Genomic DNA, 18,838 nt, shown 5'->3' with positions numbered 1-18,838 from the left:
AAATGGTTGAGCCTCTGTCACTAACCTGAGACTGCAGCAGTGTCTGTCTGGGGCTGAGATGATTGGCCTCCAACAAAAACAACTATCTTGCTTTATTCCAGTTACAGGAAGACCCTGGTTGCGAACGGGTTCCGTTCTGGAGTCCATTCGCAAGTCGATTTGTACGCAAGTCAGAACACAGTGCAGGTCAGTATTAAGGAGACGTTCGTAAGTATAGGAAATGTTTGTATATCTGGTCCTTAAAATTGCACCCCTGTATAAGATTGTCTTCATAACCCCCCTGAATAACTCTAGCCAATGGAAAGTTAATCCTTCCCCCAATTCATGTTACTTCATTTTGCTCAGGCTATTTCATGCCACATTGTTAATTCTCCATGATATCAAGGGCAGTTGCTTTCGTCTGTAATTTAGCTCATTTGGATAGAAGCTAAAATGCCATACCTCCTCTCAACCTGCTATCGAAGGAAAGGTGCTAATGTGCCTGGGACTTGATAATTTTTAGGAGTTGTCAAAGCTCTTAAGGGAATCGCCATCTACTCTGGGATTCACTGAGAGATTTTATAGGGTTTGCTGCTTTATTTTTGGCACTTGGTTTCATTTTGAAGGTGCTGGCCAGGTGGACCTAGATCACCACAAAAATAGATAAAATGTTTGTGAAGGATTTCCATTATGATCTAGGAATTTGCCATCTGGACAAGCTTTTGAATGCAAATTTGTATCACCAGTCAGTCACATGAAGTAAACTGGTTCTTACCTTCGGGCAACTTTGTGGATGTGTGGTCAGCAAGATTGACAAAAGCTGGAACTTGTAACTTCAAAAAAAAACATTCATATGCTGTTGTATTACTGATTGCTTTTGCTGTTGTCTTAGGTCATACTAACAGTCAAGATGGCTTTTTAAATGTTCCGAGCAAAATTGTTCATGGTATGTCGGTACCACTTGCAAGGCCAGTCTTTGCTCATCCCTAATTCCCCTTGAGAAAGTGTTAAAATGGGCCTCCGTTGGAAATAATGGCACTGATGTCCTTTGCTTAGCTTTGTGTGCAGTGAGGTTATGTTTTGTTGTTAGTATGGAATTCATTCTGTATGTACACTCACTGCATTGAAGATCCATGTTTGTGATTTTACACAGTTGAGTTGATCTGTAGTCCTGACAGTAAAATAAGGTTTTTAAAAAAAAAAGTGTTATCCTTTTGAAGTCTATTAATTTGAACCATTTTAAATGGCTTGGAAACAGCTCATAATAAAGAGCTGTAATTATGTGTTTTCTTGTCACCAAAAAATTTCAGACCTTCTCATCTTTGGCTACTCTTGACTCTGGGCGTAGTTGGGATCTTATTTTGTTTTCCACATGTGCAAAGCATGGACGTTGCAAGTTTCTGCCTCAACCCACTGAAAGCTTATTGCTCTTAGACCACATTCAAAAATGTCTGTCTCTTTAAATACTTTGTGATCAACCCTCCACATCTCATGAGGGTGAGAATTCCAGGAATTCAGGCTAACTGTTCCCCACTTTGAGAGTCTCCCGCTAGTGGAATCATCTCAACATCCAACCTGTCAAGCCACCTCAGAATCTTGTATTTTTCAATAAGATCATTCCTCTTTCTTCTGAGCTCTAATGATTTAAGGCCCAACTGTACAGGTTCTTGTGCAACCCCACATTTGAGAACGATGGTGCTTTAGCAGCAGTGCTTAGTGTTAGCAATGCAATCGTGTTCTAGCTGACTCACATTTTAAAAGTTCATGCTTTAGAAACATGTTCCCAATTCATTAATCATGTTAACGAAACGCACGTTATAGCGGAAGGAACTGTTTAGCCATTCTGCATAAGTTAGCCCTTCCATCCTAGGAATTGGATCAGTGAATAATTTTTTTTGAACTGGCTGCAATGTCAGCATATCCTTTCTTAAACACAGGTATCCAAATTCCACATACTACTCTAGGTGTGAGCTCTCAAACAGCTTGAACAGTTATAACTATTTTTGCAAGTTTTAAATTTCAGTCCTTGAACAATAAAAGTCCAAAATTCCATTTGTCACCTTAATTACTTGCACCTGTATTGTAACTGTTTTTGAGTGTAATCCTTCTGTGCTGCATAGTTTTGGAGTCTTTCTCCACTTAATAAGAATTAAAGCACAGATAAATATTTGAGATGCATGACCTCTATCAATTTCCTTACTAAATTTGATCTGCCAAGTTTTTGTCCACTGTTAACCTATGTTTATCCCTTGCAAACTTGTGTCCTTAACACTACATGACATCTAACTTATTTTTGTATCATAAAATATGAATGCATTACTCTTTGTCCCTTCCTCAATATCACTCATATATATGAGTTAAATATTTGAGATACAGGACTTAGTTATCTTTCCACCTGAAGAAAGGAGGTATTAATCCTGGCTTTGTTTTCTATGACTTGGAGAAGCTGGTGTTGGACTGGGGTGTACAAAGTTAAAAATCGCACAACACCAGGTTATAGTCCAACAAGTTTATTTGGAAGCACTAGCTTTCAAGAAAGCAAGTGTTTCCAAATAAACGTGTTGGACCATAACCTGGTGTTGTGATTTTTTTTTAACTGTTTTTTTTCTGTATGTGAAATAGCATTTTCCAATTCATCACATCCAGCCCATACCTCATACCATCATAGTTTCCTTTATTTAGAACATAGAACATTTCAGCACAGTACAGGCCCTTCAGCCCTTGATGTTGCGCCGACCTGTGGAACCAATCTGAAGCCCATATAACCTACGCTATTCTCATCCATGTGCCTATCCAGTGACCATTCAAATGCCCTTAAAGTTGACTAGTCTACGACTGTTCCAGGCAATGTGTTCCATGCCCCACATACTGAGTAAAGAAACTACGTCTGGCATTTCTCTGATATCTATCACCCCTCAATTTAAAGCTATGTGTACAATTGCAACATTTAAGAGGCATTTCGATGGGTATATGAGTAGGAAGGGTTTGGAGGGATATGGGCTGGGTGCTGGCAGGTGGGATCGATTGGGATATCTGGTCGGCATGGACAAGTTGGACCGAAGGGTCTGTTTCCATGCTGTACATCTCTGATTCTAGATCCCCTGTGATAGCCATCGCCATCTGAGGAAAAAGGCTCTCTGTCCAATCTATCTAACCCTCTGATTATCTTATGTCTCAATCTCAATCTTCTTCTCATGCCTCTCAACCTTCTTCTCTCTAATGAGTTAGAGTCAGAACTGTAGTATCAGAATCAGCTAAGTCACTCTTCATCTTGGTGATCTTTGAGAACATTTTGTAGCTCAGGTTGAGAGTATGGATGTATGCTTGCTCACTGAGCTGAAAGGTTTGTTTTCGGATGTTTCGTCACCATGGCTAGGTAACATCAGTGAGCCTCCGGTGCCACGTCCGCCTCTGTATTGGTTTTGGCTTTATACGGTGGGTGGTGTCATTTCTGTTTTTTTCAAGGCAGGTAGATGAGGTCTCAAGTGATATGTTTACTGATGGCATTCTGGTTAGAATGCTAGGCCTCTACGAATTCTCATGTGTGTCTTTGTTTTGCTTGTCCAAAGATGTGTGTGTTGTTCCAGTCAAAGTGGTGTCCTTTGGATGTATGCAAACTAATGATAGTGGGTTGTCTTTTGGTGGCTATTTGGTGTTCATGTGTCCTGGTGGCAAGTTTCCTGCTTGTTTGTTGGATGTAGTGTTTGTTTTTAACAGTTCTTGCATGGTAGTTTGTAAATCGTTTTCCTGGTAGTATCTAATGGATCCTTCAGGTTCATTAGCCACTGTTTAAGTGTGTTGTAGATTTTTGTGCTACTGTGATTCCAAAGGGTCTGAGTAGTCTGGAAGTCATTCCTGATAATGCCTTTGTAAGGTAATGTGGCTATAATGTTTTTTTTTGTTGTTGGGTCGTGTCTACCTGTTTGGGTTTGTTTCTGAGGAATCGGCGGATTGTGTTTGTTGGGTAGCCATTAATTGAAAATGTTATATAGGTATTTGGTCTGTGTTTTTGATTTTCTGTGGACGCTGGTTTGAAGCGCTCTGTTTACTGTATGTTTAGCTGTCACATCTACGAATGGTAGTCTGTTGTCGTTCTCCTCCTCTTGTGAGTTTTATGCTTGTCAGGATATTGTTGAAGGTGTAGGTTTCCCCTCATTTGTTCTGTTTTTTTTTGTCATCCACATAGCGGACCCAAAGTTTGGGTTGGATAGATAGGAGGGCTGCTTGTTCTAGTCTCTGCGTTACTGCTTCTATTATGAGCTCTGATATTCATCCCATTATTGAATGTGAAGTGGGTGGTGAGGCACAGGCCCACCAACTTGAGGATGTTGTCTTTGCTGATGGAGTTGGTGCTGTCTGATATTTGTGGTCTTGGCTTTCCTCGGTGTGACGTCTGTTTCTTTGGCCAGGTTGATGTTAATTGATGTGAAAAGGGCTGTAACGTCAAAGGAGACCATTATTTCATCCTATTTTATCTTGGTGTCTGGTGTTCAGGAATTCTTGGGTGGAGTGAATGGATTGTGTGACTCTTAAATCAGACTTTTTGTGGTGGAGTTCCTTGGCTGGTCTGTGTGTTGGTGTATCAGGTAGAGAGACTTTGAGTCTGAGGGAGGCTCCAGGTCTTGTATTTTTGGTATTCTGTAGAAGCGTGGTGTGTTAGATCCATCTGGTTTATGTTTTGGAAGTCTGTCCTATTTAATTCTCCTAATATTTGAAATCTTATTAGCAAGGATGAGATTAGATATTTCAGTTGTGGTATCTGATCTATTGCCACCTGCTGATAAGTTCGGTGTCTGCAAGCAGAGTATTTACCTTTTTTAATATAGCCTGACTAATTTAGAATAACAGTCATGAGCCCTTTGTCTGCAGGTAGGATTATAATGTTTTAGTCTTAAAAAGACTTGAAAACGACATTCTGGTGCATTGTTTCCTTCCTTTTCTGTGCATGATCTTGGAACTGTTTGTCTGATTGGTCTGCTGTGTTTCGTCCTGAGACACCTTTTTTTTAATGTTGATTTCAAATGCTGCGAGGAGGTCTTTTTTTTTTCTTTGTTCACATCTTTGTCATTTTAGTTTAATCTTCTGACTAGGACTGCCTTTTTCTATATCAGTTAATGGGCCATCTGAAAACAGCCTTAAAAGAAAGTACCGAAAATGATATCACCCACCTTTTTTAAAAAAAAACCAAGACCTATAAATAGAGGTGTGACATACTACCAGCGTTTCACCAGAGACACACTGATGATTCTGGAAAACAAACTTTTCAGCTCAGTGAACAAACTTGGATCCATATCATTCTTATTAATGAAAAATTCTACTTTATTATGGTGACTCTACCCTGATGAGCCTTGCATAGCTGGATTGTCAATTGTTCATTTCTCATTCCATAATAATCAGCCTGTTCTCTAGTTGGTTCCTCAAGATGTTGATCCAGAAAACCATCTTGTGTACATTCTCTGAATTCTGTCCTCATGTACCGTTGTTATAGATTTGATATATCCAATCTATATGCAGACAGTGCATAATTACACCTATATCCTTTTTGCTTGCATCTGATTTTCTGTTTAATGACTTCCTTAACATTACTACCACTGTTGGGGTCTATCTACAACAAGATGCTTTTCATCTCCTTGTACTTGATCAGGTGTACCACATTTGTGATTTTCCAATCTACTGCAGCAATACTGAAATCCAGTCACTTCCATTAAAACCTCTGTATATACACCATCTGGTCCTGGTAACTTGTCTGCCTTCGGTCCCTTTAGTTCATGGTGACACATGAGGAGTCTTTCGCACTTACCATAGTTCTCTTAAACATGGGGTTTGCTTTTTGTGAACTTAGTGCCAACACATGTCAACTTGATCTCCATAGTTGAGTGAGTGATAAATGTAACATCCTTGTGAGAATATGGTGATGGGATTTCTATCTTTAGTTGAAATGTTTTCCTTTATTATGTGCACTGATATGAAACAATACATTTCTTGGATATTCTTTTGGTCAGCTGTGTCACTGAAATGCTATTCATGTGTGGCTGCAGTTGCTGCTCCATTCATCAAGCAGTCAGAACAACCATCTTCTCAATAGCTTTGAAATTGTTCAAAATTGAATCATGTATATATTTTGTCTATTGGTATGTTATGAATGGATTTGCTGTTTTTCAGTGTCCCTATAAGTTAGCCAAATGCTATAAAGTTTTAATGCCAAAGTCTTTAAAAATAAGCAGCTTATGTAATTTTAGAAAGTTTTAAAAGTCAAATGAATGACTAATGTGCTTTGTTCTAAATATTAAGTACTTAGTTTTTATATGTTTAGTTTCAACATGCATGTGACATTTCAGTATTAAATTCCCTTTCAATTAATAAGGGCTGTATTCCAAGCAGTGAATGCCAGAGATATTCAGGTTAAAGAAACAGGTCAGTTATGAGATTTATTATGAAGCTCCTAATTAAGTATGCTGCTTGATAATCATTATAAGTGGTCTCATTAGCTTAGTTCATATTCTTCAATGATTGCTGATTTCTACTGCAGACACTGGAAGTCAGCAATCAAAACAAAGCACTGGAGAAGCTCATGTCTGATATTATCTATAGAGAAAGAAGCTGAGTTAACATTTCAAATCCAGTATAACGTTATGGGACAGTCTGTCACACTGGACTTGAAATGATAATTGTATTCCCCTCCACAGATGCTCCTTTCTTTGCTGAGTTTCAACAGCATTTTAAATAAAAACATTTTTTACAGCCATAGTAGCTTTTAATATTCTGAAATGAATAAAATTTGATTCTTCTTAAGTAAATGAACGATTACAGCTTAATTCAACATTCCTTGTGTCCATTTTCCTGCGATTCCCTGTAACTTTTGATTTCCTTCCTCATCAAGAATCTGTCTCCGCTTTAACTATGCACAAGGACTCTGCCTCCCAGCTCAAAGAGAGTCAATTGTCTTGAGAGAAGAAATTCCTCCTCACCTTGGTCTTAAATTTGGCACTCCTTTATTCTGAGACTGTGCCCTCTTGTCCTATTAGGGTAAGCATCCTCTCAGCATTTACCTGGTCAAGCCCCTTAAGAATCCTATATGTTTCAGTGAGATAGAACGTTGAACGTTACAGTGCAGTACATGCCCTTCAGCCCTCGATGTTGCACTGACCTATGAAACCAACCTGAAGCCCTTCTAACCTACACTATTCCATTATTATCCAAATATTTATCCAGTGACCATTTAAATGCCCTTAAAATTGGCGAGTCTACTATTGTTGTAGGCAGGGCCTCTCATTTTCCTAAACTCCAGTGAGTAGAGTCCCAACTTCAAGACCATATAGGAGTAGAAAAGCCCAGTCTGCTCCATCATTTGGTCATTTGTTCTCCACCCCCATTTCAAGAACCTCTGTCAGTCTTAAATACACTCAATGACCAGGCATTCACAGCCCTCTGTGACAGTATGTTCCAGAGATCAACCACTATTTGGCTGAAGAGCTCCCTCCTCATCTCGGTTCTAAAGAGTCGTCCCTTTATTCTGAGGCTGTGTTCTTGAGTCTTAGTCTGTCCTAATGGAAACATGTTTTCCACATCCAATTTGGATAGGTCTCTCTATATCCTGTAAGTTTCAAAGTGACTGCCCATCATCCTTCTCAACTCCAAGAGTAGATGAAGATCCTCAGCTACTCTTTTGAAAAACCTTTCACCCCAAGATCATCCTTGTAAACCATCTCTAGACCTTATCTTACACCAGCACATTCTTCATTGTTACTGGGCCCGAAACTGCTTGAATTATTCCAAGCCAGAATCCTACATAGCCTGAACAGTACATCTCCGCTGCTGTATTCTCGCCCTGTTGAAATGAAGTTGACATTATATTTGTCTTCCTAACTGTCAACTGAGCTGTTAACCTGAAGATAATCCTGAAATAGGACTACGAAGTCTCTTTGTGCTTCAGATTTCTGAATCCTCACCCCATTTAGAAAGTAGCCTACTACGCCTCTCTTCATACCAAAGTGCATAACTTCACTTTCTCACATTGTATTTCAGGCGTCCGCTCTTTGTCCATTCTTTGTTTGTCCAAGTTCTTCTGCACCACACCTGTTTCCTGAACACTACCTGTCCCTTTGTGTCACCTACGAACATGGCAACGATGCTGTCAGTTCCTTCGTCCGGGTAATTAATGGATAATGTGAATAGCTGTAGTCCCATCACCATCCCCTGTGGCTCCCTCTTGTCATTGACTGCAATCCTGAAAAAGACCCTTTTGCCCCTACTCTTTCCCTTTTGCCAGTCATCCAATCTTCTTTCCATTCAAATACCTTGCCCCTAAAACCATGAACTCTTGCTTCGTAAGCAGCCTTCTCTGCAGCACTTTGTCAAATACCCACACCAATCTTGTCCTTTTTGGTAGGGTGTTTTTTCTTGGATATTTAGTTCCCAGCCCTGATCCCCTTGCAGCTATATTTGTGATACCCACAGCATTATACCTGTCAATTTCAGTCTTAGCTACAAGTTTATTTACCTTGTTTTTGTATACTGAGTGCATTTAAGTACAGTGTCCTCAGTCCTATGTTGAGTGACCTCTTCTCATTGTCCCTTATCTTCTCTGCCTGAGGTTAAATTCTTGACTCTTGCCATTCTCTGTCCTACTATTTGTTCTGGAAACTTTAGTAACCTCTGCTTAGTCTTCTCTCTCCCCTTAGTTTTTTTTCCATAACTCATGTACCATTTCTGTAATTCCACAGGACTCTGGTTGTACCATGATTCAGGAGGACCCTATTCTATTGGAACAGCTCTCTCCTTCCCCAGTACTGGTGCCAGTGTCCCATGATTTAGAACCTGTTTGTCCCACTCCAATCTTTTGAGCCATTTGTTCACTTCAGTCTTGTTGAACCTGTGAACTGCAGGTTCTGGGATTTAGATGTTTCAGTAAGAACAGAGAAACTGGTAAAAGAGAGGGTGGGATGGCATTGTTAGTCAAGGGCAGTATTATAGTTGCAGAAAGGATGTTTGAGGACTTGTCTACTGAGATAGTATGGGCTGAGGTTAGAAATAGGAAAAGAGAGGTCACCCTGTTGGGAGTTTTCTATAGGCCTGCAAATAGTTCCAGAGATGTAGAGCATAGGATATCAAAGATGATCCTTAGTGTGATCGTAAGTGACAGGATACTTGTTATGGAAGTTTTATCTTTCCAAATATTGACTGGGAATACTATAGTTCAAGTACTTTAAGTGGGTCAGTTTTTGTCCAATGTGTACAGGAGGTGCTTCCTGACACATGATGTAGACAGGCCAACAAGGGGCGAGGCCCATTAGATTTGGTACGGGGTAATGAACCCAGTCGGTGTTAGATTGGAGGTAGATGAGCACGTTGGTGATAGTGACCACAGTTTGGTTATGTTTACTTTAGTGATGGAAAGTGATGGGCGTATACTGCAGGGCAAGAGTTATAACTGGGAAAAAGGCAATTGCAGTGCGATTAGGCAAGATTTGGGATACATAGGATGGGGAAGGAAACTGTAGGGGATGGGTACAATTGAAATGTAGAGCTGATTCCAGGAACAGCTATTGCAGACCCTTGACAAGTATGTACCTGTTGGGCAGAAAGTGAGGTCTGCAGATGCTGGAGATCAGAGCTGAAAATGTGTTGCTAGAAAAGCGCAGCAGGTCAGGCAGCATCCAGGGAACAGGAGAATCGACGTTTCGGGCATAAGCCCTTCAGGAATGAGGAAAGTTTGTCCAGCAGGCTAAGATAAAAGGTAGGGAGGAGGGACTTGGGGGAGGGGCATCAGAAATGCGATAGGTGGAAAGAGGTCAAGGTGAGGGTGATAGGTCAGACTGGGATGGGGGCGGAGAGGTCAGGAAGAAGGTTGCAGGTTAGGAAGGGGGTGCTGAGTTCGATGGATTTGACTGAGACAAGGTGGGGGGGAGGGGAAATGAGGAAACTAGTGAAATCAGAGTTCATCCCTTGTGGTTGGAGGGTTCCTAGGAAGAGATTTACTAGGATGTTGCTTGGCTTGCAGGGAACGTATTATAAGAAAAGGTTGACGGACCTGAGGCTCTTTTTGTTAGAGAGATGATGATTTAGAGGTGACATAATTGAGACATAAGATAATCAGAGGGTTAATCGGGTGGACAGTGAGAGCCTTTTTCCTCTGGCGATGGCTAGCAATAGGGGCCGGAGCTTTAAGTTGAGGGGTGATAGATATAGGATAGATGTCAGTAATAGTTTCTTTACTCAGTAGTAGGGGCATGGAATGCACTGCCTGCAACAGCAGTAGACTCGCCAACTTTAAGGGCATTTAAGCGGTCATTGGGCAGGCATATGGGCAAGAGTGAAATAGTGTAGGTTAGATGGGCTTCAGATTGGTTTCACAGATCGGTGCAACATAGAGGGCTGAAGGGCCTGTACTGCGCTGTAATGTTCTATACTATGGTCAGTTTTCTCATACTCCCTCCAAGCCCCACTTTCAACCACACAAATAAAGCAAAAATCTCAACCTCTTAAACAAACTCGAGGGCTGAGGCTCCTTCAGTGCTACCTCCTGGATTCAACCATCTTCCCTCACTTGTCTCTCCGAGTCTGAGTGCTTCCTGAAATGGCATCCAGTTAATTCTCCCTATCCATGATGTATCATATTGTTCAAAGTTCAGGCTGTAGTTCATCAATTCTGAGCCATAGTTCCTCAAGTAACTCAGCACTTGCTGCAGAAATTGTCATTCTGAATCATAAATGAAGTCCACCAGCTTGCAGTAACAACAAATCGCCTGGCCCATCATCTCTATTGCTTAGTTTTTAATTTAATTTTTAAAAACTTATGACTGAATTTTTAGTTTGTAGCCTATAAATATTTCTGTATTAACTTCAATCTGAAAGTAGCCCGTATTAAGTCGTTAACTTAGTAGCTGTCACTAAGCAGTGAACATTTGGTTTAGCTGTGATGACACATTTTTTTTGGTGCTGGGCCCTGATTCTGGGCTTCGATTTATCCTGTTTAAAACAAACCTTACATAGGATAGTCCATAAAACAAAGCAAAAACCACTTTTTCCCCTTGTGCACTGAGTATATAATTCCCTGAACTATATACTCACTTGGGCTGTTTCTCACTGGATATGATCTCATCCTGACTGTTTTAAACGGATTAGTAAGCTCCACACAAAGTTCCCGGCACAGTATAAATGTAAAATGACAAAATAGGAAATGCTGTAGCTACTCACGTTTAAAGAAGAGCTCCAGAGGATGGTGTTCTAAGTGCAGCTGTCATCAACTACTTCATCAGACACCTTCCCACTATAAGGAAGTCAGAAATGGAAGATGTTCTCTGGTAATTATGCAATACTTAGCACTCTCATGACTCAGATACTGAATCAGTCTGAATTCAAATGCAGCAAGACTTGGACAACATCTAGGCAGATAACAAGATTTTGTGCCAGGTAGTGACTCATTCCAACAAGTGATTTTACCATATTCATTGATATTCTTTGACATCCCTGTGACTGAATTGCCCATGATCAACTACCTGGGGCTTATCATTGATCAGAAACTGAACTGGACTAGCTATTTAAGTATTGAGATTACAAGAGCAGGTCAGAGGCTGGGAACTCTGACTCACTGCCTGTCTACCATCTACAAACAGCAATTTGAAATATGATGGAAACCTTCCCACTTACCTGATGAGTGCATTTCCAACAACAAAAATCGAAGCCTGAAGCCATTCAGAACAAAGTAACCCAATTGATTGGTGCTGTTCATCTGAATGTAGTGCTGTGAGAAATTCATTGAGGTTCCTTAGGCAGCACCTTCAAATCATACAAATACTAAAGTTTGGAAGGGCAAGAGCAGCAGATACTTGGAAGCACCACAACCTGCAAATTCCTCTCGAAGCCACAGACTTGGAAATATATTGCCATTGCATCGCTGTTGCTGAGTCAAATTTGCTTAATAACAGCATTGTGCCCAAATGAATAAAACAAGTTGTTCAAAAGGCAGCTGCATCACTACTTTGAGAGCATTTAGTGATGAGTAAAATGTTGAGGTTGCAAACAAAGCCAAACTCCCCTGAATGAAAAAGGCAGTGATAGAAAAAGGATGTTGCAGGGGTATGTGAGATGGGGCAGCAAAAAAGTGGTGTCTTGTGAAGATTCATGATTTGTTATAATTTGTGTTTGGGAACCTTGTTTTAAAGTGGATGCAAAGTTTAATTTATAGTTAATTGTAACTAGCTTAGCTTATTTAAGGTCAAAGTCATTTTGAATATTGAGTTCAAAACAAAAGTAGTGTGATTTCAGCAAAATGAACCTTGGTGAGATGATTAAAGTATTTATAGACTAACATTTATAGACTAACATTTATAACCTCTAGAGAGGTGGTGATCGTTTGAAATCATAGAATCCCTACAGTCTGGAAGCAGGCCATTTGGCCCAACAAGTCCACACTGACCCTCCAAAGAGCCACCCACCCAGACCCATCCCCCTATCCTATCCCTAAACTCTGCATCTTCAGTGGCTTATGTACTTAACTGACATGTCCCTGAACACTGTGGGTAATTCAGCATGCCAAACTACTTGTACATCTTTAGAATCTGAGGGGAAACCGGAGCACCTGGCAGAAACCCACGCAGACGGGAGAATGTGCAAACTCCACACAGCCAGACACCTGAGGTTGGGATCGAACCTAGGTCCCTGGGACTGAGGCAGTAGTGCTAACCATTGTGCCGTCCACGTGCAGGGGTAAGTGGATGAGCAGAGTCAAGTTCATTCCAAACAAAATAGTCTTCAGTATCATTGGTACTGTTGTTAACAGTCTCAACATAGCTAGGGCTAGAAAGAAGTTCTGAATTGCTTAGAAGTTGATTCTAACCTGTCTAGTATTACCATTAGTTTGGGTCATAAGTGTCTACATTTTACCCTTTTTTTTTTGAGGACTTGGTCTTCACTCTTCCTCTTCCTTACTTAAAACCGATTGCATCTAAAATATTTCCATCCCTGATGAACGGTCATTAACTTTGTTTCACAGATGTTGCATGACCAGTAAAGTAATTCCACCATTTGCTGTTCTTGTTCAAGATTGCCTGCATCTGTGTTGCACGTACAAGTAAAGAGAACATTTCATGTCTAGAAATTGCTCTTTCAGCTGGTGGGAAATCTTCACCAAGAATGAGGGGTCAAAATAATGGCAGGTTGGCAAAATACTTAACAATTTTAGCACAAAAATCCTTTCTAAATGTTTTCACTCTAATTTTTCTTTGAACTTTTGCAAATTTGTGGTTTGTTCCAAAGTAGAATCAAGGTGATGAAATACATTTTCAAGATTAAAGTTTTGCTGGCTGAAATTTGTTTAGTTACCTTTTTTCAAAAAAAACTACTCCCATGATTTATAAGTGTCTCCCTGTTCCACATACTGTGTTTAAATCAAATTTGTAGAAGATCATATAAAGGAACACATTGGATGATAGCTAAATAGGAAGAATTATTATTGACATTTATACCGTTCTGTGAATAATTAGATTAGACCGCATAGCTCGAGCGCAAGGTTGTTCACATTCGGTGTCAGATTGAGATTTTGTGTAATGCTGCAGCTTTTCCGACTGGTTGCCTGTCTAAAGGCAGCTTACACAATGGTTTATCTGTTCAAAGGTCTAAATGGTTCCCTAGGTTAGGCTGGCAAGTACTAGTGACATATCATAAACATGAAGTATTTATGCATACAATACAGATTAATGTATACCAAGGTCACCATAAATCATCATTAAATTGAAAATCTATCCATGTTTTTGTTTAAATGCATTTTTCCTTTTGATGGGGTAATGTTAGGTTGCAAATTTAAGTTGAATAATGGAATGCACTGTTCTGTCCCTACTTTGTTTGATTTTCCTCCCCACCCTTTTGATTTCATTCTCCAGTGTAGGGCTACTTTACAGGTACAAAACCACATTTTATTCATTGTCTTTTTTTTTGAGGGGGGGGGCTCCCTCATTGCCTGAAGGAATGGTTCATTAAGTTTTTTTTTAATATAAGCCAATAGCTCTACAATACATTAGTCACATAGCCTTTCTTCACAGAGACTGAATTTTGACTGTTACTTGGTGTGTGCAGAGCTTCATGGGATACTTAACAGTGTTCCTTCACAGAATCCGCAAACCGGCAAATCTGACTATTTTCAGATCTGTCTTGAACCTGGCATTATTGTTACAGTTTGTGCGAAGATTGTAGCTCGGGTGCTCGTTGTTGTGGTTCTGTTCGCCGAGCCGGAAGTTTTTGTTGCAAACGTTTCGTCCCCTGGCTCGGCAACATCATCAGTGCTTGGGAGCCTCCTCGAAGCGCTGCTTTGATGTTTCCTCCGGTATTTATAGTGGTCTGTCCCTGCCGCTTCCGGTTGTCGGTTTCAGCTGTCCGCTGTAATGGTTGGTATATTGGGTCCAGGTCGATGGGTTTGTTGATGGAGTAGCCACACACGCAGACGACAAGCAACATGAATTCGACTGGGACAACACTACTATCATAGGGCAAGCCAGACAGAGAACAGCCAGGGAATTCCTAGAGGCATGGCACTCATCCACAAACTCCATCAGAGTGCTAAAGCACAATGGCAACCATCTGCTGCATGGTGCTGTGAAAATTGCAAAGGGTAATGTGGAGACTGGGTGAAAGGTAAGGATGTGGGAACATCCTCCTGTGATTTGAGGGAAATGGGTAAGAAAGAAGTGCAGAAAGTAGAATGTCTAATTTGGGAGTCAGCATGGGCAGATGCAATGGACATCACTTTGAGACTGAGAATTTAGGAAAATGGGTTCTCTTTCTGCTGCCAGAGTCACATGTGTGACCACCTGTTTTACTGACTTTGCCAAGGATATATTTGTGATTTTTTTTGTTGGAACAGTTGCTATTTAGTAGCTATTAATCTGTTAAGTTTTCCAATAGTTAAAGTTATACTATGTTTTCTTTCTTTCTTTGTATTTTTACCCCCATTTAAAATGGTGTGCTTTGCTTAAAGCCGAGTACTGTGACCAATCGACTAACACTAGAACATAGCACCTTACGCTTATCTATGATGTTACGGGTAAAATATTAGCATGGATAGAAGATTGGTTGACTAACAGGAAACATTGGGGATAAAGGAGTGTTTTGCTTGGCAATCAGTAATTAGTGGTGTGCCTCGGGGATTAGTGTTGGGACCACAATTGTTCACAATTTATATAGATGGAATTGGGGACCATGTGTGGTTAGTTAGTTTGCAGATGACAGAGTGGCAGAGCAAAGTATGCAGAGGACTGTGAAACTTTGCAGAGAAACATAGATACTTTGAGTGGGCAAAGGTCTGGCAGTTGGAATACAATTTAATGTGAAGTCATCCATTTTGGTCGGAGTAACAGTGAAAAGGATTATTACTTAAATGATTAAAAAGTTGCAGCATGCTGCAATGCAGAGGGGCCTGGGTGTCCTTGTGCATGAATCACAGAAGGTTGGTCTGCCGGTGCAAGTAATTAGGAAGGCAAATGGAATTTTGTCCTTCGTTACTAAAAGCAGGGAGGTTATGTTGCAGCTATATAGGGTGCCGGTGAGGCCACACTTGGAGTAATGCATGCAGTTTTGGTCTCCTTACTTAGAGGGTGTACTGGCACCAGAGTGGATGCAGAGGAAGTTCACTAGGTTGATTCTGGAGTTGAAGGAGTTAGCTTATGAGGACAGACAAAGTAGATTGGAATTATATTCATTGGACTTTAGAATGTAGGGATATTAATAGAAATACATAAAGGGAATAGATAAGATAGAGAGGATGTTTCCACTGGCAGGTGAAACTAGGACAAGAGGACATCGCTTCAAAATTAGGGGGAGCAGATTGAGAATTGAGAAGGCACGTCTTCACCCAGAGCATTGGTTGACGCTACTTCAGTAAACTATTTTAAAGCTAAGATTTTTTGAACAGTAAAGGAATTAAAGATTATGGTGAGAGGGCAGTTAAGTGGAGCTGAGTCCATGAAAAGATCAGCTATGATCTTATTGAATGGTAGAGCAGGCTCGAAGGATGGGCTACTCCTCCTATTCTTATGTTCTGTTCTGTCTGAAACCACAGTATAGAACAAAAGATTTGAGTTCTGGATGCATCTTATCTAAATTAAATATTTCTCCGAGATAATCATCTAAAGATCTCCAATCTTAACTTCAAAAGGTGCAGACGTTGAGAACAGTTGCTTAGCAACACAGATTTATGGAATTGGGAAGTTAAATCTTGCTAGCTGAAAAGGCAAAAATTATTCCCTCAAAGCTCGGTACAGGGGAACTTCAATTATCTGAGCGTAATGGATGGGCACTATTTCATTTTGGATAATCAATTATTCGGTTAATTGATTTAAATGCCTTTCCTCTGGGGCTCGGGGTTTTTAAAGTCTGCTCCCTGTTGAGGAGATGGCGGCAGCAGCACACAGCGCGTGAGAACCTGCCTCCCACACCACACCACCCCGCCGCCCCCCCCCCCCCCCCCCCCCCCCCCATATCCCCAACCCCGGCCAGTACTGCGCCCCCCACCCTGCCCCTGGCCAACATCCTGCCCCCCAACCCCATCTAGCACCACCCCGTCACCCCCCCAGCCCTGTGTACACACCCCTCCTCCAGGGCAACTGGACTGACACCAACAGCAAGACTGCTGCAGCTACCTTTGTGGGGTAAATCTCCAAATAACGTGCACACGTGGGCGCACAGCCACAGGCACACAACTTTTTACTGCAACTTTTTGACAGGTTCCGCCTTTGCCCTGTACAGGACAATGTTGTAGAGATTATCTGGGGAAGGAGGGTTTAGGGTATACCCCTGTGTAGAACTCCAGAGAAAATGTGCAGAGAGAGAGAAGGTGGGCAGACAGTCATTTTGAGATGGTGCCTGTTTAATTACTGTAAACCAAAGGCACGATCACTGTTAGAAACACTTCTTTGTAATGTTTCCATTGGGACCTCAAGACATTCTGATAATCCAATTTTCAGATAATTGATATTGGGATAATTGAGGTTCCTCTGTACTGTTCATGCTGGAGATCTGAAATAAAAACAAATGCTGAGACATTGGACATGAAATGTTACGCTTTCTCTCTGCAAATACTACCAAACCAACTGAGTTTCTCCAGCACTTTTTGCTTTCCGGCCAGATTTATTGGTCAATTTCTGCATTACTATTAAGTTTAATCACTCGAGCCCTCTCCATGTCAAAAATGCTGCTGTAAACAAAGTTATGCAATACTTTTCATAAGATAATTTTAACATTCAATTTGGTTGCTAACAGACTCGCTGGGCAAAATTACTACCCAGCAGGAGTACTGGATGAAATTTGTGGCAGGGATAGCCAAAAAAAAGCTAACTCCACAAAGGTCTAAGACATGGCTAGCTAAGAGTTATGTAAATTTGTTACTGATTTTAAATATGGAATTATGGAAACTGCAAATTGTTAATGGGCAGCTTCTTGTCAGATGAAAAATGGAACAAATTTTGCTAATTCATGCTCCTTATTTGGAACATTTTCTGTCAGGGATATCAAAAATTTGAAAACCAATCAAATTGCTTAAAAAAAAAACTCAAAGGTCTGCCAGCATTTATGGAGGAAAAGCAGTTCTGAAAGCCCGAAACATTAACCATAAGACCATAAGACATAAGAGTGGAAGTAAGGCCATTCGGCCCATTGAGTCCACTCCGCCATTCAATCATGGCTGATGTGCATTTCAGCTCCACTTACCAGCGTTCTCCCCGTAGCCCTTAATTCCTCGAGACAACAAGAATCTATCAATCTCGGCCTTGAAGACATTTAGCGTCCCGGCTTCCACTGCACTCCGTGGCAATGAATTCCACAGGCCCACCACTCTCTGGCTGAAGAAATGTCTCCGCATTTCTGTTCTGAAATGACCCCCTCTAATTCTAAGGCTGTGTCCACGGGTCCTAGTCTCCTCATTTAACTGAAACAATTTCGAACTCGAACACCATGGGCCCTCACCTGGCTCAGCAGCCTCCCGTGTGGCACCTTATCAAAGGCCTTTTGAACCCTGTTTTCTCTCCATAGATGCTGCCAAAACTGCAGAGTATTTCCAACGGCTCTTGTCAGCTTCTGATTTCCACAGTTTTTTGTTTCTTTTTCATGTCAGAAAATAATGTGTTGAACACTGCTTTTTCTAAAGCAAATGTGAACACACATTCTCAGAAAATGGAGATACCAAAATTTCAACTGGCAACTTGTATTTCACTGAAACAATTTCCTTAGTTGGGCATGTTTATTAATCCAGGCATTTGTTTTTTAGGAATAAAATCTGAACCAGATAGTTTAGTGATTTATGACTGATTTAATTCTTGCTATTATTAAACCCAGCAGAGAGAAGTAGTAGCCTTAAGGAAAGATTTTCTTGTAAATGAAATGGTAGATCATACTATAAATTCTAATCTTGAATTGTCGTGTGTGGTGGTGTGGGCTGTGACACCAGTGTCCAAGCTGACCTGAGAAGACTGGGACTGTCAAATGCATTGTCAAATTGTTCTGGTTTGTCTGCTTTATGAAAGTCAAGGAATGATTTACTTTCTTCCATGTTCTTTTGGTTGATCATCTTGCAGTTACTGATTTTCTTCCAGAAGTGACCCTTTTTTAAAAACTTTGTATTAATAAGTTAAGGTTGCTTCTTCTTTTGTCTCCGACTACTGTTTCCAGCAAAAGAACTGAATGTATAAAAATATCAGATGAGATGTGCATGTTAAGTAGTTTGGCCATGCTAAACTGCCTCAATGTTGAGAGTTGTGTAGGTTATGTGGATTAGCTATGGTAAATATGGGGATAGGGTGGGAGTGTGTCTGAGTTGGGTGCTACTTGGAGGGTGTTGCGATTTGATGGGATGAATGGCCTCTCTGCACTCCAG

At 40.8% G+C, this 18,838-nt stretch overlaps 1 protein-coding gene across 6 annotated transcripts in view; it reads left to right on the top strand.

The window, feature by feature from the left end:
• sugt1 (SGT1 homolog, MIS12 kinetochore complex assembly cochaperone) overlaps window positions 1-18,838 on the top strand; it is an 85,081-nt gene that overhangs the window by 49,963 nt on the left and 16,280 nt on the right. Inside the window, exons 11-12 of one of the 6 annotated variants that reach the window (XM_087987869.1) lie at window positions 102-186; window positions 12,537-12,664. The exons of 4 other annotated variants lie outside the window; for them this stretch is intronic. In XM_087987869.1, coding sequence (XP_087843995.1) covers window positions 102-186; window positions 12,537-12,649 — 198 coding nt within the window. In that variant the 3' untranslated portion in view covers window positions 12,650-12,664. Of the gene's footprint in view, window positions 1-101; window positions 187-871; window positions 985-12,536; window positions 12,665-18,838 lie in introns of those variants that run through there. One more of the 6 variants, XM_087987870.1, reaches the window with a different exon arrangement.

Source organism: Chiloscyllium plagiosum, unplaced genomic scaffold (genome assembly GCF_037043375.1).
Source record: "Chiloscyllium plagiosum isolate Xiang-an unplaced genomic scaffold, Cpla_swu_hap1 HiC_scaffold_6, whole genome shotgun sequence".
NCBI classification, from domain to species: Eukaryota; Metazoa; Chordata; class Chondrichthyes; order Orectolobiformes; family Hemiscylliidae; genus Chiloscyllium; species Chiloscyllium plagiosum.
Note: the sequence above shows the minus strand (reverse complement) of the source record. Positions and strands in the feature narration are given on the sequence as shown.